The sequence below is a fragment of the Scomber japonicus genome, chromosome 1, assembly GCF_027409825.1.
Source record: "Scomber japonicus isolate fScoJap1 chromosome 1, fScoJap1.pri, whole genome shotgun sequence".
NCBI lineage: Eukaryota > Metazoa > Chordata > Actinopteri > Scombriformes > Scombridae > Scomber > Scomber japonicus.
This window is the reverse complement of record NC_070578.1, coordinates 1,722,289-1,748,713: the sequence shown is the minus strand read 5'-3', so window position 1 is coordinate 1,748,713 and position 26,425 is coordinate 1,722,289. Positions and strand designations below refer to the sequence as shown.

The 26,425-nt window shown below is 40.1% G+C and overlaps 1 protein-coding gene across 1 annotated transcript in view; it reads left to right on the top strand.

Annotated features, from left to right (window-relative positions):
• efl1 (elongation factor like GTPase 1) overlaps positions 1-26,425 on the top strand; it is a 124,351-nt gene that overhangs the window by 76,834 nt on the left and 21,092 nt on the right. Inside the window, exons 16-21 of the mRNA XM_053322686.1 lie at positions 4,825-4,956; positions 5,982-6,129; positions 22,015-22,144; positions 22,454-22,580; positions 24,793-24,997; positions 25,660-26,189. Coding sequence (XP_053178661.1) covers positions 4,825-4,956; positions 5,982-6,129; positions 22,015-22,144; positions 22,454-22,580; positions 24,793-24,997; positions 25,660-26,189 — 1,272 coding nt within the window. The remainder of the gene's footprint in view (positions 1-4,824; positions 4,957-5,981; positions 6,130-22,014; positions 22,145-22,453; positions 22,581-24,792; positions 24,998-25,659; positions 26,190-26,425) is intronic.

The following is a 26,425-nucleotide window of genomic DNA, read 5'->3' as shown; positions in this document are numbered from 1 at the left end:
ACAGTAGGCATGGCAAGAGCACCAGATAGGACCTTTCTGTTGTTGACATAAATGTGTTTACAATTGCTGTCAACTGCCTGTGACTTATTACTGAATATTTATGAAAGTCACAAACTTGGTAAGGCCAGGAATGGCCTCATGCCAAACAAGGGGGCAGTACCCAATTTGTCGTTCATGCCTTGAGGCTTCATTTAGGCGCCAAACTTAAGCATCCCCTCCTCTTTCACATCACAGGTCAACTATGGACCTCTCAGACAAACTCTGAGCATCTGTCTGTGGATGTCTAGGATAAGAAACACTGGAAAGTTCTTCATGTCTAACCTCTTATGCCTCCTGAGGCTAATTTGACATATTAGGCTCCATAAATAAAACAGTCAGGCTGAGCACTGAGGGGATGTCTAACTTTTACTGTTGCTCTTCTCTGAAAGCCAGTTCTTGCCAAACCAGATGGTCCAGGAAGCTGGAGTATTACTTGTGGCCCTTTTTTGGGTAAAAGTATTGTTTGGGGTCAGACTGAGCTGATAGCTGGCTTGGCTAGTCACATTTGGTATATCTGACAAATGAGTTCCATGTAGCCAGCAAGAACTGTGGTCACAAGCAGGAAGTTTTGATATACACGCTCTAGCTGTCCTGCTTAGCACTGTCAGGGAGTCTTGGCTCGTCTTTCATGCTGCTGCCTCTACATCTTCCGGATGAGGTGTAGCCTCCTTGCTACTGACACTCACAGTTTAATGGATTTGTTTATGAAATGCAGCGAAGAGCACCAGAGATGTCATCCTTTCATGAGGGTCGTGAATGGGCCATTTTAACAAGCACATCAGTCTTCAGGCACTGCTTCTATTTTAGTCTTTTAGTTTGGAGGGCAGTAGACAGACGCCTTAAAAAAACTCCTAGCATGTGTCTGGGGACCTAGCTCTTGTTTTTCTTGCCAAATCTATGATTGTGTTGGGGCACGCCAGCTTTTTTACCAAATATCAAATTGGCCAGTTGTACTTTGTCACTTTTTTGACTGGGTGGATTATTGATAATTGTCTCGTTGGGTATATCTGACTCATTGTGTCTATAAGCACCAACAACTGTCTTAGCTTATGAGTTTTGATTATATTTCCTTAATCACAAGTTAACTCCTAATATACTATTGTTATACTATACTATTGTGTATTCCATCAGTCATTATTATTGAGTGGGTCTTAAAGAGTAGAGGAGCTGTATAGTGGTGCATTTAAAACATATATTTCTCAAGATTTTTTTTGCATTTATTCTCCATTGTCTCTTTTCCTTTCGAATCTCAGATATCTCAAAAAGTTTTTTTTCTTAGTTTTTTTTTCTTCATTTGATGATTTTTCTTTCTTTTATAAACCCCAACAGTGTCTGCATATTTATATGACTATTTTCATTAACTACAATGCCTTGCCTTCCTCTTTCACTCTGCACACCTTTGTTCCTCTCTCTCTCTTTCTCTCTCTCTCTCTCTCCCTCTCTCTCTCTCTCTCTCTCTCTCTCTCTCTCTATCTCTCTCTGTCTCTCTCTCTCTCTCTCTCTTTATGAAGCACGCCTCATTATTCATTGTTGTCGAGCCCTGACTCGTCCACAGAACAAAGCAGAGAAGCATTTCGGCTCCTTTAATGAATCGTAGAGCACAAAGAGGTGTGCAACGGTGTCAGCCTCCCACACTCATTATGTCATTTGATCTGTAGAGTGACATCAACTTCATTATTACTGGTGTCTGAAGGAACTGCTTTCCCTCCATTTCCATTCTGACCTTGTGCACGCAACCAACGGCTCCACTGATTACTTCATTACCTGTAAGTGGAAAAAACGAAGGCTCTTCAAAATCAGTAGAAAAGTCTGTTATTTAACAGCGCTGAATGTATGCCAGTGTTAGTCTGTGAGCTGTGCACACATACAGTCAGTGTTATGGGATGCTTCTGATACACTCTCATATGTACTTGTCTATCTGTAGAACATTAGCCTTGATATATCACTATGAAAAAAGTTGTAATGGGCTTCTGTAAAGGTTGGAAATACACTCTACAGCAAAGTGTGCATGATCAGATGGATGAAGGAACACACTTCATGTGTGTACACAGTAGGGGTGCAAATTGCAGGGAATGCTTAGTCCATCATTTGACATGCTAATAATCAATTTGAGCAATAAATTAAAGAGCATGTCTTCAGTTTTACACATGAAGGACTGTTTTTGTCATTAAGAGGAAGCAGCCTGTGAAAACCGTACAATGTCTCGTGTGACTCTGTTTGGAGCTTTCTCACATCTGAGCTAATAATCCTGGTGATTTCATCAGGCTGGGCACATGAAGTGTGAAAGATACAGGCATTTACCAGACAGTGAGAGACTAATGAAAGACATGATTGAGGTGCAGTATGGAAACTGAAGGATCGGGTGTTTTCGGAGTTTGACTCAAACTGAGGACTAAGAATCCATTTTTTAAACAAACATTGCTTAACTTCCAATAATCATTAATCAAGAAGTAGCTGAACCAGTTCAAAATATTAAATATAGACTAATACAAAATAAAGACTAATCCCAAATAATGGAAGCACCTGTGGATGATCTATAAGTAGCCCTCTGCAGTTCACCTGGACAACATCTATGTTATTTAGTGTAAAATGATCTGATACCAATTAAATCTAATATTGTTCTTAACCAACATATGTGTAGTGTATTCATCTGAGTATGTATTTTTTTTTTTTTTTGTACTTTGTTTAATCTTTATTTCTTGTCTATAGATAGGTGGAGGTATGTTTTGCATTGTTGGGATGTGGGAGTATTATGTTCTGGTGGTTATGTGTGTTAAACTGTTCAAAAATAAATAAAGTTATTGTTGGGGGGGGGGATTAACTATAGCAAATAATTCTGCATAACTTTCAGGCTTTATTGGATAGTTAAATTAAATGAGACTGAACGTGCTAAACAGATCAGCACATACAAGAAGTTTAACCACATTTTTCTTTCATCTTTGGGATGGATTTTCCTGTGTGAATGGCAGAAATATAACATGTACTTTGTGTACTTTTGTGTACAGAGCTGTGAAAAGAACAGTGGAAACATAGTGATACCTGTAAATATACAAACCCAGCACTCTGCCTACAGTGTTAACATTTGTCTGGAGATGTGAGAGGAGCCTATCTGGATAGTGTGAAAGGTTGGAGAGGAATCTGTGAACAGGAGCCTTCCTCCCTCACTTGTCGACAGCTCTCCCAAGTAAATCTCAGGATGTTCTCATAAAGCGCTGCCTGTATCTTTAATTTCTGTTATTTCATTTGATTTTTGGAATGTCACAGAACACCCACATTGAGTTGCTAAAAGTCAGCGTGACTTTTACTTTTATTTGCACCATATGATGAAATTGAACCAATTAACATCGGAGTAAGCTAAATATCAACACCATTATCATTGAATTTGATCACAGATTGAGATTTAGTGAAAACACAGATGTCAGTGCGAAAAAGGCTCAGCAGCTTCTACTGCCTCCATCAATCTAAACTCCTGCTTAAGTAGACCAGAGAATATGGACATTTTACACCACTTTAAATAAGAATAATTTCAGTTTTTCATTTTAAAAGAACCGATAGCAGGTCATTGTTATTGACCTCAATTCTGAAATGATTGGCAAAACACAGAAATCCCTTACACTACTTAGTACTCAACAAACCTTCAAAAAGGAAGATTATTAATGACACTGCACATGCCCTTTGTGAGTACTTCAAGTGACTGCCAACAGGAATGCATTATACAGAGTCTGCATATAAAACAAAGACAGCCTTTATTACACAAGCTAGTAGACCTTGTGTAAAGATTGATAAATGCACTTGCACTTTTTGACATAATGTCCCTTTGCAGTATTGGATATTAGACCGCCCAGTGTGTATTTTAACCTTGTTCTTTCATTTTGTGTATTTATGTGTAAGAAAGAACTATTTTAACTTTCTTACCTACATATACCCCGTAAGAGAAGAATAAATTACTTTGAATTTAATTGAATGAAATATTATATTTCTAACAAACACAACTTCTCTACAGTGTGTACCAGTGTAGTGTGCCTCATCTTCAGAATAGTATGACCTCGCTTCGGCTTGAATTCTATGATGTGCCTCATGCATTGTACAAGAACATTACCTTATACTGAAATGAGTTGTACAGTTGCTACAAAGTGGATATCTGCAGAGTCTTCATGCAAACAGCCCATTCCATCTCATCTAGAAATGGTCAATAGACAACAAAATACATATAGAGACTCTTCTTTCCTCCTGATTCATTCCTCATCAGCACTAGTCAGACCCTAAAGGCCCATTTATGCTCAACGTTAAATACGGACACGGATACGGACGGAGCCTTCTGTCCGTGCTCCGCGGTCATTTCGTCCGTATTTCTGCACATTTCCATAACCAAACGGAACAGTACCACTGGAAACCATGGAGGGGGCAGTGTTGCTGTCACTACTTGATACATAGCTCTAGTGAGACACGAAGAAGAAATAACAATGGAGGAACTTTTTGAGGAAAGGTTGTGTGAGTTGGTTAGAAACTTTAAACATATTGTTTTTGTCTTTTATGCAAGAGGAACATTATCAATATCTCCTCCACTGTCGCCATGTTTGTTTTTGAGTTTGTTGTTGTCATAAACCTTTGACTCAGCGCTGCCCCTGGTGGATGTATTGGTTAACATCCATGCCAACGTAAAGAACTATGTGTGCAGTGACGGTAGCATCGTTTGAAAATAACGTACATATTTTTGGATGTATGTTGAACATAAATAGGCCTTTACCTTATGCTAATGTGTATTACTGTCCCATCCTCTTCCAGGTATCGGTGGTCTGGGGGAGTGTGTGTTGAAGTCAGCCACCTTGTCCACCTCTCCCGCCTGTCCACCCTTCACCCCACTCAACTTTGAGGCTTCGCCCATTGTTCGGGTTGCTGTTGAGCCCAAACACCCAAGTAAGTTTTTTGAAGTGCATGTACAGAACTTTTAAGTTATTTGATGAAAAAATAGTATCATCTATATAATTTATATCATATGTGCACACGGGGAGCCTGGTTATTGTTTTGAAACACTTAAAAAATAGTGAACCTATCTTTTAAATGTTAATAAACCCATACCATCTGCCTCTGTTCACACTGTGCTACTCTCCACCTCCCAGACAACAATATGATTTTGTTTGTCTTTCCATTTTTTCAGCTACTGTAGTCATGCCTCACTGTGGTTGGTACAGCTTTGTTGGAACTATAAAACCAGAGATGTGATTTGCTAAGTGTATTTATTAATCACCACCTTCACTGCTGTATCTAGGACTGTGCAAAAGCTTTAAGGCACTTTAGATGTTTTGATTCTTCTTCATAATGCTATACAATCAGGGAGGCATCTGATTGGTCCCAAATGTTTTCTGCAGCATGACAACATGCCCAAACATACAGCCAGAGTCATAAAGAACTACGTTCAGTGACAACAAGAACAAGGAGTCCTGCAACAGATGGTTTGGCCTCAACCAACCGAGGAACGACCGATTTGCAGAGTACTTGAAAAACAGTGTGCAGGTGTACCAAGAATAACTGCTGCTGTTTTAAAGACAGAGCTGCTCACATGATGAAGTTAATTGATAAGTCAAAACAATTCATAGTAATATTTTTGTAAGCATCCTCACTTTACTTTTACCTTTTGCACAGTCCTGTTTATGAACCAGAACAGCAGGTGTAGACAGTCGTTGCACTTGAGCAGTTAAAATATGGCATTATGTCTTGTTGGATTTAATTTGCTGTCATTCAAAAGTAAAATAATGAAAACTCTTTAATCATTAGGACCAGTCAGTTCAGTCTGATTTAATGGCAGCTACTGCAAACAGCTACCATCAACATACTATAGGTACATTGGTACAATTTGTCTTCACAATGAAGATGTTATCGCCAATAAACTGCTTTTACAGACAAATGAACAAACTGCTTTCCACTCTGTGTTTATGTGTTAGGTGAAATGCCAAAGCTGGTACGTGGGATGCGTTTATTGAACCAGGCAGATCCCTGTGCTGAGGTCATGATCCAAGAAACAGGAGAACATGTTCTGGTCACTGCTGGAGAGGTTCATCTCCAACGCTGCCTGGATGACCTCAGAGAACGGTGAGTCTATCATGTGTATCATCTCTCTAGATAGAAGTCTTGTCCAGTTTATTTTTACAAAAACTCTCACTCGGTGCATCTTAAACATTAATATTGATAACTCCTTATGTGGTCCCTTCTTTCCCTGCATTTCATTATTATGCTTCTCCATACGTGGCTTTTTCTCTCTAAGTCCAATTGATTCTCTCTCTGTATTCATCTCTTTCCTGTGTAGCGACTGTGTACGTGTCTGTGGCTGTGCTGTGCATGTTGAATACAATGTGTGTTCACATGTTGAGTGACTCAGATCTGAGAGGCAGACAGAGAATCTCATTTGTTTCCAGTTTCAGCACCATCATAATCTGGCTATCATTACATATTGACTGCTGTCTCTCACTGTCTGGATGCTGCCGGCCTCCTCAGAATAACAACACAGGCTCGCTCATAGGCAGATAGTTTATTAAAGAATTTTTACAAGGGAAATTTTAGCTGCGTCTTAGTGTGACTGCTGTGTTCTCATATGATCATACAAATTCAGCTCAGTGAACAGTGAACAATAGTGAATTTTTAAAAAAGCCTTTTTGATTCCACTCATTGATTCTCGAAAATGACTTTTTCTGTGTCCAATGTTTGAGCCACTGTGCTTCTGTTTATTACTCTACTTATACATGTTCCATTTAAAGCCCGACCGATTTATTGCTGAAATGATTAAATTGGCCGATATTGTCACAGATATATCGGTATTGGTAAATATGTTGTATCTGTCACAAGTGCTTGATAAATACAATTGAGGAATAATTGCTAAAAAATGTGTATATATTCTTTATATATAAAATCATTAGCCAAAATATCCATATTAGTATTGGCATCGCCCCTAACATCCAGTATTGGTCAGACCCTAGTTCCATTATGATATGGTAGACTAACAAAGGTAATACTTTTACAGAATTATGTACTAACTATTGCAAAATAATGTTGTGGGGAAGAAGAAACCTACCTAAAATGAAAGTAAATAGTAAATGTGTAAGGATACAGTCAGCTCACAATGATGTTAGATTGAAAACATCAGACTGATACAAGGGTTGTGTTTTGAGACAATAAACCAACGTAAGGAGAATCCTTAATAAGTCTACAGGTTTTGTATGACCAATTATTTCATGGCTGGGCAAAGTGACTTCTGGTCACAGTTCAACACCTAACTGCCACACAAGAGATTCAACAAACAAGATTTCCAATATGTCACATTAACTGTACAGTATTAGGAACCAACCGTGTCCGATGGTGTGTTTGTGTGTGTGTGTGTGTGTGTGTGTGTGTGTGTGTGTGTGTGTGTGTGTGTGTGTGTGTGTGTGTGTGTGTGTGTGTGTCTTTGTGTTCAATTCAGCCTCTGACTGAAACTCACCAGGACCTCCACTACTTTTTATTATTTCCATTCAGTGTCTCTTCTTTTCCCATCTCATACATCCATCAAGTACATTCAAGTACATTTTCCCTCCTGTCAACAGTCAACATGGATAGATGGATGGTTGGATGTTAAATTACATTATAACATCTGACAGTGGAGGTTGGCAGCTCTGTGGCTTCCTGCTGCAGATCGAAGCAAGAGTGAAGATAAATCCACTTTTAAATCTCAAAAGTTGACAAAATAAATTCTGAGCTCTAATCCCACTAGTAAACAGCTTTGGATCAGAGCGGGATCCAGTGCGATTCCAGATGTTGTCCCACCAGTAGCTGCGGCTCTGCTGCCGACTCCCCTCCAGAGCTCCCCAGCACTCAGCATCTGTCTGTCGGCGAGCAACGGCTGCAAAGCCCTGCAATATGTACTCAAGTTGAATATTTTCAACTTTTCAACTGCAAATACACAAATTGGTATTCATGTTGTGTAATTTGTGTGGCCTGGCATATGTATGTAATACGTTTGGTTTGAACATGCTATAAGAATACAGACTACATTGTCTTAACCCTTATATATTGTTTATATTCTGACTCTTCAATGAATGGAGCGGACCACTTTAGGAAAAGTCATAAAATTGCATGCTTAAAGAAAGCCATTTAGGATGTTTTCATTGCTTTAAAAGGGTAAAAGCTATCTCTTCTTCTTTTTTTCTTTGTTCCTTTTGCATCCTGGGGGGTTGGGGTGTCTGTGGCTCAGGAGTTAGAGCAGGTTGTCTAATTTGAAGATTGACAGTGTGATTCTGAGCTCCTCCAGCACATCCTTGGGCAAGATACGTAATCCCATATTACTCCCAATGGCTTCGCCAACAGTGTATAAATGTATGTGAATGAGTGAATGGGACATGTAGTGTAAAAGCACTTTGAGTGGTTGAAATTCAATTCAATTCAATCTTTATTTCAGACTCAGATCGGTCCATAAAAACACACATACTACATGAAACAGTAACAACAATCAGACAACAGAAACTTGAAAGCGTTTTATAAGTACAGTCCATTTACCATTTACCATCATCTTTGTATCAATCAGGATTTGCTATATTACTGATTTTACTTTTTAAACTGAGTGTAGTTCCTGTGTTATTCGTCTGCCCAGCCCTGTAGATAGGCAGATTTTCAGGCAGGTAGAATGTGACACCAAATAGCAATGACACAGCCTTATTTTTCCTTTTAGTTTCAGATGCCTGGATTAATCAATCAATGTGTACAACCAGGACTACATGTGTATGTCATGCATAGGTGTCAGGGCCAGCATAGGCAAAGATTGGAGACAAAGCATTACCTCTTCTTCCATGACTCAGTTCTCCTCTGACATTAAGACAGGCTGCTGGTTGCAGTGGTGGGTGGAAACAGATGGGGTTAACTCCCCATAGAGATTGATGACCCCCTCTGCCCTTCAGCCTGACCTTCCTCCAAACCCCTGCTGCATATTTTAGCATTGCAAAACCCAGTTTATCGACTAAGAGAGAGAGAATGCATCTGTCATGTATGTAATTCATCAAAGTACTGTGGCACGTCATTTATGTAATGAGCATGACTCTCTTTAGGTTAACAGATTTTATAAATGGTATCCAGTATCTCCCAGATTGCCTGTACTTTGTATTGTCAGCTTCTGTATGTCTCATACAATGTCTGACAGCATGTTGTTAGCTTTAGCTGGATGTTGGCATAGTAGAAAACATGTATTCATCATTTTATTGATAGCATCTATATATTTATGAAGACAGTTGCTTTGGAAAGCCATGCGTCAGGGTTCATTCATCTCTGCTGTTGCCATCTCAGCGGGGAAAGAGAAATCAATCAATTTGTACCAAAGTTAGAGCAGCGACTCTCTAGGCGCTGCTGCCGAAATGATGATAACACATTATATTAGACAGTTAGCGGCATGTATTTCAGTTTTGAGAGATTTGATGAATATATGAAATAGACTACACAGGTAAAAAGACTCTGCCATGAGCCTGTAAATAATGGGAGTGAAAACTAAGAAAATACAGCCCCAGGGTCCAAATAAAATTACAATACTAATTGAAGGTCCATTGGATGATTGTTATTATGATGAAATGTATTTTAGATAACTGAGATACCCTTTAAAATACAGATGACCTGCCACACATTACCAGTATTGGCTATGATAACCTCTCAGACATTCCTTTCACCTTACATCATTATGTGGCCTAAATAATTGGCTTGAAACCATATTATATCCATATTATAACCAAAAACACAGAAAATCCAATTGTAAATGCTATAAAGTCACATAGATGATTGAGCAGCTCTGTATGAAGTGAGTAGAGGCAAAATGACGCATTGAATAGGGATTCCATGGAGCAAGGATCTCTCTGTATTTGGCTCCTTTTATTGTTCCATCAATCCTGGCCAGTGTCCCAGTCACTGCCACTACCATGCTTCATCATAAGGATGTTATTACTACAGTGATGAGTGCTGCCTTGTTTTCACCAGACACAGCACTTGGCATTCAGGCCAGAGAGCAGAATGTTTTGTCTCATAACCTCAGAGACTCTTTTTCCTCTTGCTCTTCAAGGGTTTGTCAGAGTTGTTTGGCAAACTGCAGGTGGCCTGTAACATGGCTGTGACTGTGAAGTCACTGTATCTCACACAACTGATTGCTGAGAAATTGACCTTCTGGCAGATTCCCCCAAAACCCTGCAGAGGAACTTTCATTCTGTTAGTTCTCATTGGCTTTTTGGTCTGTACTGATAATGGCCCAATCTTTAATTTGTGCCATTTGCCATTTCTGGCATTAAGCTCTTTATTCATGTGGCGATTCCATCATATATGGGTGGACACATGGATTTTAATGAATGGTGGATGCTTTTGAGGTGCCGAGTACACCTTCTGGATGTACTGAAATGCATCATCAGTGACACACCTGGGATCCTCAGGTGTTTTGTGTCTTTCAACATCATACGCCTTCACCAAGGCGACTCAGTCAGGGCTCATCATGCTCCAGCTTACACCCAAGCAGCAGCCGTCTCTTGATCCATAGCTACTTAGTGGCTTTCTCTGGGGCTTCTGTCACAGATTTGGTCTGGAAGCCTCAACTGCTGGCCAAGTCTGCTTTGAGCTGCCAGTCACAAGCTGTGGGAAGGAGGCCAGGCCTAGTTATTGGCTGAGGGTGGGGTTTCTCTCCAGCTTTGACGAAGGATATGGCCTTCTTTAGGAGGTGTTGTTGTTTGCTGGTGTTAATAGCAGTCGTTGTTCTTTTGGCAACTGCATTAAGCACCTGGTCATGGCGCCAGCAATCTTCTCAAGGGCCTTTGGGCAGCTGTTGAGAAGACGTTTCATTGACCCTCTCCCAGAACAAAGAGGGCTGATTGGTGCCTCATTCTGTCCTCAGATGTAAAGATTTGCAGGGCTTGGTAGGGCATTGTAGACGGCTTTGACAAGGAACATTATCCAGTGGGGGTCTACTAGTGAAATGTTATCCCAGATTATCCTGAAATGGAGTACACTTTCACACCTTGATCATGCTCACTGCTGCTCTAGCCCCTCTATCCTGTGTGCTTTTTCTTCCTTCATGCCTGCTTGGACTTCCTGCTGAGGTAGATGCGTCTCTATTCGCCCTGGGTGTTGGGTCCCTTAGGTCAGCTCTCTGTGTCCTGCCTGTTCATACTTCTAGAGCTGGAATATGTTACTGCTTCCATACAGTGTTATGGTGCTTAAGCTGCAGGGTAGACCAAGCCACCTGGGAACAAAGCTCAGCTCAATTGTTGTGATGTGCACGGAATAGCAACAGCAGAGGCCACAGGATTTGGGGCAAGATGGCATGTTGGTAGATCCAGACTTTGAATGGAGTGCAGTAACCGTTGAGGGTCATGTCAGGGGACCTATTATGTGCTTCATGTTATATGTATTACGATGTTGGATGCTCGTATTAAACATAGTCAAAGTGTCAAAAATAATGAGTTAAAGTTATGTAGAAATAATACTTGTGAGCAGAGAGCATTGGCATGCTGAGCCATGACTGGAGTTGAGCTGACACGCTGTGAGTGTTTTTCCATTACACAACAGTGCAAAGTAAAATAAGTAGTTTAGCTTTTGGAGGTGTGCTGGTCGTCTTGCAGCTTTTCATCTAAAGTCATCATCACTGTGACTTTTTCTGCTTACTCCTTCCTGCATTATTTCCAACTGATCCACACAACAAAGAGCTCCAAATATCTCCATATGTTATATATGTCAACCAGTTTTTAGTGCTGCTATCGAAGCTCTGCTAATTCTGTGAGGAACACTTGTCATTTCCTTTAAATTCTTCACTATAAAAGTCCTTCCAAGTCACTTAAAAGCTCTTCATATGAAGTAGCAAAGGCAGGAAATGTTAGGTTTTCGTCAGCAGAAACTTAACATGACTTTGATATGGCTAGTTGGCTACCCCTCTGCAATCAGAACAGAGTGGGCTCATCAGGCCTTATAGAGAACAGAGCTAATGGTGCGTTCCAGTTGTACTCAGAAGTCGGAATTTCCGAGCTCCTAGGCGGATATTTCAACTGGAACGCCCCTTGAAGTTACATCTCCGACTCAGAAAGTCGGACGTACCCCACCAGCCCCGACTTCAAAATCCAAGATAGCTGCCCCGTGCATCAACGGTGTGAAAGTTGTAGTAATATCCTGTTTTGTCTTATTTGTGTCTCATTAAGTCAATCGTACACACAGCGTTGTCCAACTTCTATCTGTGGACGTGTTGCTGCTGTGTTTGTATGATCATAATACAGTGGAATGTGTTTTTATCAACTGGTATTGCTATCAGTGGCTATTTGGGTTAAAACTGGTTTTCTGACTTATAAACTGGAACAACACTCTGGTGTGACCTCATTCCCAGCTCCGAGTTCCGACTTCTGAGGTAAATGGAATGCAGCATAAGACTGCCTTTTAAGAGACAGAGGCTGAACTGAGGGGCTACATAAAGGGCCAGTTAAAGATAAATAAGGAGTTATTTTGAACTATGAACCATGCAAAGCTATTCTAGTGGAGTCCAAAAATAAGATATAGAGACAGAAATGAGCATAATAGTTCCCCTTTATCCATGACACATATTAAAAGTTACAAGATTTATTTCTCAAGCTGACTCTTAGAAGCTGGTTCATACATACATCTCGACCAGGTTAGACTACTGCAACACTCTCTTTGCTTGCTTAGCTTTACCCAAATAAACACTATATCCAGCTCCAGCTCACTCAGAGCATGCAAAAACACATTACTCTAGAATTTAAAACACTTCATTAATTCCTAGTGTAATACAGAATCAACCTCAAAATTCTACTTGTTGCACTTGTTGTGTGGTTCCCCACTATATTTCTGACCTTTTTACTGATTACAGTCCAGTCAGAGCTCTCAGGTCAGCAGGTGGTGCTTTTAACCACTTTTTATTTTAACCACTTAACGCACGCTGTTCCGTCTACGGAACGGGACGGATGTTAGGAGGTAGCCACAAGTTCTTCTGGATGTTTTAAACACCAACCCTTAAACATATATATTCATGCTGTACATTGTTGGAAAGCTTAGATTGTCCTGATTCATTCAAGACCACTCACAACTTATATGGTTGCTCACAGCCGTAATAGTATTAGCGATTAGCTCGGCTAGCCCCTGAGCTAAGTAAGAAAAGCTATAATGCCTACATACCTTCAAAGTCTTCCCTTTATCCACAACGATCATCTTATGACTCAAGAATTTCTGTACAGCTCGCCAAGTATCCATTCTTGTGAAATATGAAATCCGTTTCCATAAAACCGAAATACTTTCCTCAATATGTCAACATGTATTTAGTCCAACACGTAACGTAATAACACAAATAACAAACCATATACGGTCCGTTTACGTCATTTCCTGACCTGCACGTCCATCTCAGAGTACACGTGACTAGATGTTTACGACCGTGAGCCTCTCCTGCTTCTGACGACACCACACACAAGCCAATCGGTGTTTAGGATTAGGCAGTACATGTCTCCAAAGCCAATGAGGACATGTGACCGACAACAATGACGACATGGCTTTGATTGACTGCTGTTCTAGCCTATGGAAATATTCGGTGAAATGAAGTTGATAACCTTTTAGCCAATAGTCTGAGGTTTCCAACGGTGTATGACACTAAGCTATTAAGTTTGTCTGTCCATAAACAAACTCCAAGCGTAACCGGCGTGCGACCTGTGTGTAAAAGAGTTGAACCATATATCATTACGCACTCGGCATTTTGGTACACGGTTGGTTCTTCTTCAACTTAACATATGACTTATACCAAAATAAACAGATAGATAGATAGATAGATAGATAGATATGGCCAAACAAAAAAATATGGTTATATGTAATAATAATAATAATAATAATATTAATAATAATAATAATATGGCGTCAGCTTTCATTAGAGACCAAGATTTTGATTGTAGGCAAAGGGGATGTGAAGTTATAGGTGTTTGATTGTGGTTATACAGCTTTGGTAATCAAGTGTCCATTTGGAGTCTCCAAAAAGGACCTGAGGAAAACGCATGGACATACCTGTTGAAAAATAATTCTGAAAAATTCATCTTTTGGTCTTTTGACTCCAAATTTGGACTGCATGAAGCCAAGACCTGTGGGTGTGGCCTCATTGTGTCTATATCCTGCTGAGAGGTCCCTGAATGTCTGTACACATGTCATCGTAAAGGCAAACCTATGGGCGAGTAAACAACCCCATCATTGTAACCTCTGCCACTCTTTGTCAGTAAGTCACAGAATCACACAGACACTTTTACAAGAATCCTGAGAGTGTTTCCTTTCCAATGATACCAGACACATCTCTGAGTCTCAAACTATGCGGGATCTGTGCTGCTCACAACTTGGGCATGTCATTTAGGCTAACAGCATAAAAAACAGGGGCGTGTGTTAAGTGGTTAACTGGACGGGAATAAGATTGAGGTCTGATGAAGGCAATTTTCTTCAGTCCTGGTCTCTGACACCAACTGCCTGATCACCTGAGACCTGGTTCAAACTGTGTCCACATTCATAACCTTGTTTTCTCAAGCTGACTAATTATTATATATGCATGTCTGTGGAATAGTTGTGTGGTTTGACAGGTTCTTTAAGAGAGTGGGTGGATGGAAGCTGGTTCATTTATCATCAGGAGGTGGCTGAAACAAGTTTGTCTTATATGCTGTGTGGTACAAATTGAGTGTTTGGTCTCTCCTTTTCCAAACACAAACACAAAAGAATCTTCCTGTGTCAAATCGCCACACACACACACACACACACACACACACACACACACACACACACACACACACATACACACACACATATAACTCAAGACCACTGACACAGCACTTTTCTCCTGCTGGATGGTGTTCTTTTTACACTTAGTAATTACTGAAGTCATGTATCTGAACAGTTTGGCATCAAGCTTGAAGACAAGACATACAAACTAATTTAATGGGGTTGAAATCAAGCAGACGTCAGCCTCAAAGAAACACACATTCAAGTACAAAAGATTAGAGGTGGAGAAGTGCAGAGAGCAGGAAAAAGTGAGAAAAGGGAATAATACAGAGAACCTGTTGCAGACATGCATGGGCAGAATGAGGTCAAACACTTCTCACTACAAATTGCTGGTGTTTGTGTACTTTTACACACACGCGAATAAACACACACACTTATATAAAGCTGTCTGTAACACTCAGGCTGTGCTCTGCTACCTTGATCTTAATCTACAGTAGCAGTCAACATTGACATAAAGCTGATAGATCCAGTAAGGCCTACAGCTCTACATGTTACATTCTCAATCAAGTCAAATTACAACAAAGTCCAACAAATAAAACACTTGATTTATTAATACTACAGCTAATTACACTGTCTATGCAGCACATTGTGTGAAGGAAGAAAAGCTTTAAGGGAGCAGTTTAATGATGGGATTTGAATGAAGGGATGCAGAAATACTCCAAAATATTTAATAAGGCTACAATTATACTCTTGACTAATAAACTTATTTACATACAGAGAGGTTTGTAAAATGAATACAGTGAGTCATAAAACGTACTAACTGGGAAGAGGTCAAAAGACACAAACAGGAAGATTGCTTAAAAAACAAGAAGCAGCAAAAGCCATGTGAAGCTGTACTAAAGCACAATGATGCTAACATCAGCATGTTCACATGCTCACACTGACAATACTAACATGCTGATGATGAAATGGTAAATGTTAAATGGACTGTACTTATAGCGGTTTTCTAGTCATTATGACCACTCAGCACTTATACACTACATGTAACATTCACCCATTCACTAACTAACCATTCACACACATTCATACACCGTTGGCACAGCAGTGGGAGCTATTTGGGGTTAAGTATCATGTCCATGGACATATCAACATGTGGACTGGAGGAGTATGTTTGCCATGGCCACCATATTGGTTCTGCGTGTTATCATGCCAACATTTGCTTATTAGCATTTGAATAGCATTTGCGTCTGTCATTTGTTGGGGACCATGGGTATATGAAGAAAACGTGATGGACATCCATCCAATAGTTGAGATATTTCAATCTGGGTTAAAGAGGAGCGATTGACAGACAGACATTGTGATCCATACAGCAACAATACTAGCATGGCTAAAAACTCCACTTACAGTTTTTCAGAGCGTAAAATATAAACTGATACTGTGATAACTGGATAATGTAATGTCATATAATATAATAATAATGTTAATAATATGTAAGATGTTGAGCACATATTGTATTTACTTAATGCAGTTAGTGATGATTTGATAGTGATGTGGCGTATTTTTAATTTTTAAAGTTTTAACATTATTGGAGGTTTTTATTTTCATTTTAAATATTTCATCTATGTATCTACAGCATGGACACACATACACCCACAATAAAAAATCTGCCACGTAAATCATAACATAATCAAATTACATAACATTTTGGGGTTTTATTTAGGTGTAATATCTTTTTTAAATTTAAGTGCACTCTTGCTGGTACTTTTTTCCACACCAATATATTTGTTTTATTAGTAGAACTTTTAGGTATTTTTAGTAATTAGTTTTTAGTTTTACTTTTTGCACATACAGTATCTTTCGAGGCTGTATTTAGTGCTGTAGTGTTAGTGTTATATTGGACTGAACATTATAATGTACTGAAAAGTGTTTTAAGCTCATTTATACAGAGGAACAAAAACATTTAACACTACACCCTCAAATCAATGGAACCAACTCCTCACTGACACAGTGTTATGGTAAAAAAAATAGAGGATAGAAAGGATAGAATGTATTACATGACTTGTGATATTGTATTCATTACAATATGAAGTTGTTTTTTTCACTCAGGCTACAGTATGAATAACAGATGAAAATGGTGATCCTTTTTTAAATCACTGGAGTTATTTTGGTGATTGTTGCTGTCTGAGGCATTATTTAGGAGTAAGCCTCTGTCATGTCAGTGTTAGGTAAAATAGCAGAGGGTTCCTCTCTGCTGTCTGCTGCTATGTTTAGAGTCAGGCCAGACAGCTTGGGACGGATATGGCAAAGGAGGACAGGGGCTGACCGGCTGGCAGGGTACTCCGCTCACTGAGTGGATGGTTTAATGGCTCCATAGATTACTACAATATTGCCTTGCTGGCTAGTTGGTTGATGATGTGACTTAATGGCTCATTAGACCATTCTTAATTGGTTGACCAGCTGGTTGGCTAGTTGATTGGCTGACTTGGTGTCTCGCTGATTGGTTGGTTCATTGGCTGGTTAGGTGACTGGTTGACACATTGACTGGCTGATGGCTGTCTGAGCCCTTTGTCACATCACTGGCTAACAGCCTGAGCGGCAGTGTGTCACACTCAGAATGAGGTCAGTACTGCTCAGCCACTCCAGCTAGCACGAGACTGTGACATCATAGCTCCAGCACTCTGAGGGGATTAGCTCTCTCTCTCTCTCTCTCTCTCTCTCTCTCTCTCTCTCTCTCTCTCTCTCTCTCTCTCTCTCTCTCTCTCTCTCTCTCTCTCTCTCTCTCTCCTCTCCCTCTCTCTCTCTCATTCATCTGAACTGAGTCAGTTACCAAGTAAACAGAAACAGTGCAGTTGTGCAGTTGACTGATTGATTGATTGATGATAATAATAACAATAATAATAACTTTGTATAGCACTGTTAAAGACCGTATAGCACATTAATAGAAATAAAAATAGAAATAAATAAAGTGAAAATGTAGTATTTAGAATGTGTGCTTCAAAAACACATGAATGAATGATTGATTGATTGATTGATTGATTGATCAATCATTCACTGTATCCAGAAGTATAACATTTTGCCATCTCAATCCTTGCATTATTCAGTGAGGCTTACAGTTTAGGGCAGGGTAGGGTAACTTTATTGATCCCTCAAGGGGGAAATTCAAAATTGACACAACAGTATTGAAAAGCAATTAAAAAAATAAAAATAAAATACTATAAACAATAAAACAATCTCCAAATGGTAGGAATTTGGAGATTGGTATCATGCGCTTTGAGGCACGTGGCGTAATGAGTCTGCTTAGTGGTCATTAAAGTGAATTGAATTAAACTGAATTTGATGGTTAAAAAAGGCTAAAATAACGACATAGTAAAAGCCATCTGAAGGACATAAACACTACAGTTTTTAGTGGCATTCTAATTAATGTTAACAACCTGAAACTACAACCAAAATGAAATGAGCAGCATAATATATGAAACATTGATTCAGTGTAGCTGTAGTCTCTTATTGAGAACGAGGGTAACCCTAACACTGATATAAATTTTACTGTTTAGTTTAATGGGGAAACTTTATTGACATGAGCTGAACATTTCTCATTTGTCCCTGTTGAACTACTGTATACACACACGCTCTACTAGTGGCTGTACAGTAGTGATGCATCTTTTCAATAACAATCTTTGTCTGAATACAGACAGCACAATTAACCAGAGAACAGATACACCATTCATGTTTATTAGCAGCAGCCAGTGTTTGATCAGTTGAACCCATTCCTACCCCTACCCCTCCCCCCTATTAGTGAGAATCATCATCATGGAGCCTAATAGTTATTTTGATTGTATTCAAATCATCCTGAAGTGCGTGATAGAGGGAGGACAGGTCAGCAGCAGAGACAGTGAGTGACTGGTTCATGCCCTTGTTTTGTGATGCAACATCTTAGTGGATTAAATGAGTATACGTCTGTGTTTGTAAGTAATGCTGTCTCAGCCCTGCGTCTGCACTACCTTAACACAAATAGAAACACTCACATTGTTTTTAGAGTGACCCAGTGAGTCCTGGGTCAGCCAAGATGCGTATGTGTTGCTCAGTAAAGCTTATAACGCAGACAGGCAGGTAGTTAGACAGTCTAATTAGTGCGACTGTTCCCTCCCGTCTGCTGAGCCACTGTGCTGTTTTTCTTTAGTAGATAGGGGCCTTCAGTGAAGGGAGAAAAAATAGTGTTCCTTAAATTGTATCAGTAGTTTACATATGGGCTACTGTTACAACAAACATTGCTGCTGTTTGCTGTTTGTTTTATGGCTCAGGGAGTGCTATCTAAATTTTGTTACATTGCTGTCTGACCCTCAATATAATGACAATAAAGCTACTGCTACTACATACTTAGTTATTTAGTTATTTATTATTATTTATTAATACAACATGAGGCTTGACCGGTTCTCTTGATGTTGATAATTATGGTCACTGTCAGAAACCTAGTATGTCCAAAACTAAATATGTGACTTACAAGGTTTCCACCCAACACCAGCAATATCCAATCAAGAAATAAAAGTTTTTTGGGGGGACATGAGCTTCAGTGCTCAGGGGCCCCTGGGTGTACTAATCCAACCCTGTGTGGCTCCCAGCCTTGAGTCCAATGCTTTACTGAAGACATGATCTTTCAAGTCACTCATTTGAAAACATCACTCTATTTTTATTACTCAAATGGGAGAAAATGCCTTTCTTGGGGTCTATTTTCAGTGGTGGATGAATCTACATTTGGTGTTGTAGTGAGTACCTCTTGCAGCAGAGTGGTGTGTGGGATTAATTCAAACTAAACTACAGCGTTTGTGTGTGTGTGTGTTCATGGTAATAAGGGATCATGTAATTTAGTGTAATATTGTGGCTCATTGATGTGTTTTTTAATAGTTTTTGGACAACAGTGGCGCTTTATGGCACAGAGGACTAACATATAATTCTTTGATACACACACAATACCTGTTAGAAGATCAATACATTCTTGGTTTCATGCGATTTGTTGGTTATAAGCATAGACTATATAGAAGAAATGGACGTAACATCCGTGACGTCACCCATTGGTTTGTGGACTGCTGCTCAGAAACCAATAGTTTCGGATCTGGGCAGCGCCATCTTGAAAATTTCAGGTGCATGCTGGGAAAAATAAAAACACGGATTCTACTTATATGGGCATGAGGCGGGGCCATGGGCGGAGCCATTGGCGGAGCGGGGAGGTTGCTATGGTTGCGAGGGCTGGATCTCAAGGACATTGGGCAATCAACCTGTCAATCCAGATGTAGCCACGCCCTAATGCATACCCTGCTTTATTGTCAAATATAAAATCAGGGAGAGCGAAATTTCTCAAATGAACATCATGTTGCATTGAAGAAGGCTTTAAACTAGCGATTGAGACCATAAACACATTTTGAAAACGTTTACTGAGGTTAGAAATCAAGTGAGAAGTTGGTGAATTCTCCATTGACCTGTATAGAGACATAAGTCCTTTTGACACCAAAACGGTCGCCCCCTGGTGGCCTTTTGATAGAATGCAGTTCTAAGTTACTTCCGCGTTGGCCTCCTTTCAGAGGATCAGAAATCCTCGCCTGGTTATAAGCAAAATATAGAGCATCACCAGCCATATCCTTTCTTTGCAGTTTCTCCAGTTTCAGAAAAACATTTTTCAATCATTTAAACAGCAGTGAAATATAAAAGTGCTTTGACCTACAAGTTAAGTAATTATGCAGGTTGAAGCATCATCCTTCCCAATTGACCTGAAACCTGTCTTGTAATAGGGCACACTCTTGAAAATAGACATATTTATTCATGTTTAAAAAAACACTTACCTAACAGCTGATGTAATTATGTAGGCACTTCTTAAGCCTGTGCACTCTGTTTATCAATGGGCTGTGCAGACCACGCTGCCAGAATTTCAGTGGAGGTTTTTGAAGCCCTTCTCCACAACGTGTTATTGCTCATATTAATATTTACAGCGTCCCTTGTGGATTATATTCATCCATCCTCTGTGTTGTTTATAAGGCCATGACTGCTGCAGGATAGATTTAAAGCGGAGTGTCTTTGTACATGTCCAAGTCTACGTCTCTGTCATCGTGTGGAGTGCAGGGGAAATATCTATATGATCGTCAGTTTGTTTTAGACATTACTAACAGAGACTTTGCTTCAAGAAATACTGGATGAGAGAGCCAAATCAGCTGAGTGATCTTGGTCTGCTTCGCCCAGTGGGCCCAAAGGGAGACCATGGCCTTCTGCTGGAGAAGAGACATTAAAAGCAGTGTTACAGGATGTGGAACCAAGAAAGCTCACCAGCTGTTATCAAACTGAAACATTCACTTTCTCTTTAAATGCTCATTATAACAACTAGAAACTGACAATAAACTGAATCGTGACTCTTACCATTATGTAGAAAGTTGGCCCCATTTACTCCTTCTGTCAGCAAGCTTCTCAGAAACAACTGATCAGATTTAGAAGATATTGAATACACAAACAGGCCTTTAGGCAAATAAAAGTTGATTCAGTTTTGGTGTTGATGTGGATAACTAATCTTTCTCTTTTTACTCATAACTATGACAGTAAATCAGATAGAAACTTGATTCCAAATCCTAAGCATGTTTGCCAGAAAGTTCTATCAACCTTGTCTTCTAACTCATTTCTGTCCAGGACTTGTTGCTAAAGCCAGCAGTAGCTTTCACAGCTGCAGTCTGTACTTAAAATGTACTTAAGTAACCTTCTGACTTCATCTCCATCACTTCATCACTGTTCCATACTTTGATTCATGAAACTAAGATAGTGAAGATCTCCTTACTGCTGCATATGAGCATTATTTTCATTATTGATTCATCTACCGATTGATATAGTCTTATCTTTGTGTCCATAAAATGTCAGAAAATTGTGTGAAAAGCCCTGCCACAAATGCCCGGGTGTCTTCAAATTGCTTGTTTTGTCTGACCAACAATCCAAGACCAAAAGACATTCAATTCATAACCTACATGATAAATGGTTAGAAACATATCAAATTCTCACATTGTTGAGTTGGAATCAGTGAAAATTTGTTTTTTGCTGTTGCTGTACCTAAGTACAACCTTTCAGAGCTTCTAGCATAACTGTAAACTCTCAAACTATATCCGAAGTTACTTATATGTATAATACAAGAATATAACGCAGGAGAATGCCCAGTTGGCTTGAAGATGGTTGTGGACAATGGAGATCAGCATAATCTGTAACAAGATTTTCACTTGCTTTTTACAGGTTTGCTAAAATTGAGATCACTGCGTCCAAACCCATCATTCCATTTAGAGAAACAGTGGTACGTCCTCCAAAGGTGGACATGGTCAACGAGGAGATGGGCAAGCAGCAAAAACTCGCCATCATTCACCAGGTGAGTCATCCAACTGTATTCCACATTAACCTCTACTCAGTACATGTAAGTGTCTTATGTTTTCTGTTCAGCATGTTCCGTCTGCTAGGTCTTTTCTAGTAAAAGGTACATAGTAGATTATGTCTTTTACAGATGGTGTGATGTACAGATGGTAAAGTCATGAAAGTGACTTTACCAGGGTGGAGTCATTAGAGGGATTGGGCAGTTATAAAAAGCAGATTTGTTGGATTTACTACTCATGAACACTCTAACATCAAGTTATCATTTCTCTGTACAAAGATATATTGCTATGTGTCTATATATTCCTAGGTGAAAGACGAGGTCTCTCAGGGTCGCTCATCTGACAATTTCCATGTGGATCCCACTGGTCTGGTGACCCTCACCACTCCCAACAGACTGGCCACTGTCAGCGTCCAGGCAATCCCCCTGCCTCAGGGTAAGATGTGGACATACACCAAGTTGGCTAAAGGCCTAAAGTGCTTCAAGACAAACTAGGTTGTACACTGTGTCATCCGACCATGTCTAAAGACAAAAGTGTTGGCTATAAATGGACTCAGTGCAAACTAGGGCAAAATCCCCAACGTCATAGACAGGGGCAAGACACGATGAATCATACCAACAGAATTAACGATGCATACTTTCAGACAGACTCTCCTCAAAGGAATTCATGGTGTTGTACTTGGTAGTCCATGTGAAAAGACAAAGTTACAACCCTGCTTACTTTTTTTCACACCTCCACACACCTGGTCAATCGCTGTGTGAAGTGGACGTCATTGTCAATTTGTCTACTTCATGAAGTCACAATAGTTTTCGAACGTACCCCTACATCCACATCATTTGATGGGGTTCTTAGGCACAGTGAAGCACTTTGTTTGAAGCATACTGAAGCCTTAAAGATTCAAAGGAAAAGTTCAAATCATGTGGAACAACTGATTTCTGTTAACATTTTAATGTCTTGGGTCCAACAACCACAGATTGTATTGAGTTGCAGTGCACACAGTGGCAGAAGGGAAAAAAATGAAATGCTCCAGTTAGCAGTGTGTCAGACTAATAGTGGATTTTTTTTTAAATCTCTCCCTACGTCTGAGGCTGTGGATAGCTCAGTGTCTGTTCATCCTAGAGAAGTAGTAACTCAGTAGAAAAATGAAATGGTTTATGTCTGCAAGTTTCCAAATTAGACGGATAATCACAAGAACCATACTGTGCAGTTTACAGGGATAGACTTACATACTGTCATTTCTCACACAGTTGCATTTTAACATCACATTTTTCTTACAGTGTGGAGCTTCCAGTTGATTTTGTGGAGGTGAAACAGTCTCCAGGACAACAATGTTGATAAATGCTGTAAATCTATTTGTAGTCTGGTAGCAAAAGGTCCCACTCTAAAGAAAACATTTTCCTCGTCACTCATCAGGAGAGCAAGTGACTGCAGGAACACCTCCAGCTTCTCTGAATGTTGTCTTTCCTTGCGGTCTTGTTGCCTTTCTGCCTCCATTCTTGGTTTTCCTCTTCCATTCGTTTTTGCTCCTCTGCGTTCTCTAGCTCAAATAAATACAGTTGGCCAGTCCAGTCAATGACTCACAATCATCCTACTAATAGTCCATGGAATAATCCAATTGCAGGTTATGATTTACAGTCCACATAAACAAGACTGAATCACTGACAGCAGAAACCTGGATTTGACCGAACCTCCTGAAGTTCTGTTGCTGTTGGTTATGATTTACAATCCACAATCAGGACTGAATCATTGACAGAACACAGCCGGAGTTGACTGATCCTACTGAAGCTCTGTTGCTGCATGGTCTTATCAATTAAACATCAAGGAAGCCCAACTGAAGCCCCAGTGAAGCATTTACCCCTACCCCACTTAAGGAATGATTGCTGATTATAAAACCAAGTCCTATGAGCTCAACTGTCATTGTACTTAGTTATTTTAGTGTCCTTACAGTCTAACTTTGGTGAAAGTCGGTTTCATACATGTACACAAGCCAGCATGGGTGGGAGGAGGCTAGTACTGTGTTTACTTACTCTATGTTTACTTTAGATCTGACACACCCAAAAAATCTGAGCCTGTTAGTGGCCACTTTTAGTGGACGCACTTGCCCCCAGGGATTACATGGCAACCCATTTTGCATTTGCCAGCCAAAGCAATCTTGCTCAATACCAGACCAATTTCAAAACTATTTGTCCCCATTTAACACTTAGACCCCAAATAATGGGAAATCGGGTCCAGGTTAAAAAAATACCAGAACTACCCTTTAACTAATGAAAGTATTTTTCTCTGTTCTCTGTGTTATGATACTCAACTAACGTATATAATGTACATACGTATTCAAACTCTTTCCTATGAATCCACTTGAGGCCTACTGGGTTTTATTTCAGAAAATCATAATGTATAAAAATGTATAAACCAGTCTATGTGGTGAATACTGTTAATTATGTGTTTTGGTGAAGAAGAAAAAAAGAACACCTCACTGTGTCAGGAAGACCAGGTTAAGGTCCACTGAAGTAAAACAAATTTTCAAAAACATATTTTTTAAACAATGGAAACTCTAATGAAGACTTAAGCCACTGAGGTGTGAAGTGTCTCATGCCTTAATTCCACCGTTCCTAATAGGCTTGTGAATGATATTTTTTTGCACTGTCAGAGGTGACCAGTCTGTTGGAGAGTAGTTCGGAGCTGATTCGGACTCTGGAGCAGATCAACATGTCCCTGAGGGAGGGAAAGAATCTGGAAGTCAGCCCCAGGACCCTGGAAGCCATCACTGAATTCAAGGCCAAGCTGGAGAGCCTACTGCAGGGGAGGAAGTGGAGGAATGCTGTGGAGCGTATCTGGGCCTTTGGACCTCGCAGGTCTGACAATGACTGTAGACCTGAACGTGGACGTTGGTTCACATAGAATGTAACATTCTATGAATGATTAGAAGAACAGAGAATAGAATAGAGTTGACTGACCTTTGGAAGTAAATGGACTAAGTGGTGAACATAGTTGTGAATTTAGCAGCCAAAGGACATATTATATAAATATGTTACATAAATATAAATCTTAAAACAAAAACAAAAACAGATTTAAAAAGAGAGGGAATATTGGACTTTTATTCATCAGGTGGACACAAACACAAACTAGAAAGCTGCTTGTGAACATATATCAATGTTGTGCTCACAGCTTGTTGTGTCCAAGTGGCCAGAAAGTATCAATCAATGCAGCTTTTAGGTAGAAATAGAGATGTAGTATTTCCTACCAAGTTAAAGAAGATAATTGTGAAAACGTAGCACCTTATTTTTCATCCCTTGTAAAGTGTACTCGGCGCGCAGGTGGGCGAGTGGTTAGAGCGCATGCCATATACACAGCCGACCCCGGTTCGAATCCCGATCGGAGGTCCTTTGCTGCATGTCACCCCCCCTCTCTCTCCCATGTTTCCTGTCGATCTACTGATGAATAAAGGCATCTATGCCAATAAAATCTTAAAAAAAAAAAAAAAAGTGTACTCACCATGTTACTTTAATGCTTTCAGATATGGTCCTAACATTCTGCTGAACAGCGTAGAGGGCTACCAGCGGCCCTCTTTGTGGCAGTTTTTGGGCAAGGGAGAAAAAGCTGGTGAGGCTGGATCTCAGGCCCCTGTTCTACGAGACTTTGACAACAGCATCGTCAGCGGCTTCCAGCTAGCAACCCTGTCGGGGCCCATGTGTGAGGAGCCCCTGATGGGAGTTTGCTTTTCCGTAGTGAGATGGGACATCCAGTCTTCAGCTCCACTACAGCATCAGGTCTCCTTGGAGGAACATCTGACATCCCATGAGGCTTTAGCAGACAGTAAAACGGGAGGAGGCAGTGAGACATCGGCACAGGCGGAGGGTGCAGCGGTAGAGTCGAGCCAGGCTAGACGGAGGCCAGAGGCTACCTCTCTAGACTGCTATGGGCCTGTCTCGGGCCAGCTGATCGCTGCCATGAAGGAGGCGTGCCGTCACGCCTTTCAGGCTCAGCCCCAGAGACTCATGGCTGCCATGTATACCTGTGAGATCATGGCCACCGCTGAGGTGCTGGGTAAGAGAATACAGCGCATCACCAACTCCACTGTTAAAAGAGGCACTGCAGATCTGGTGGACTGCTGGTCTCTGTTTGTCTAGAACAACATTTTGCAAACTAAGTTTCAGGTCTAACAGAGGAGTCAGGCCTTGTGTATAGAATACTCAAGTAAAAGCATTTTTTGATGATGACTAAACAGATAAACATTACAATGAAGGCATGTTTTAAAGAAAATGTGCCTGGTTAGAATTAAC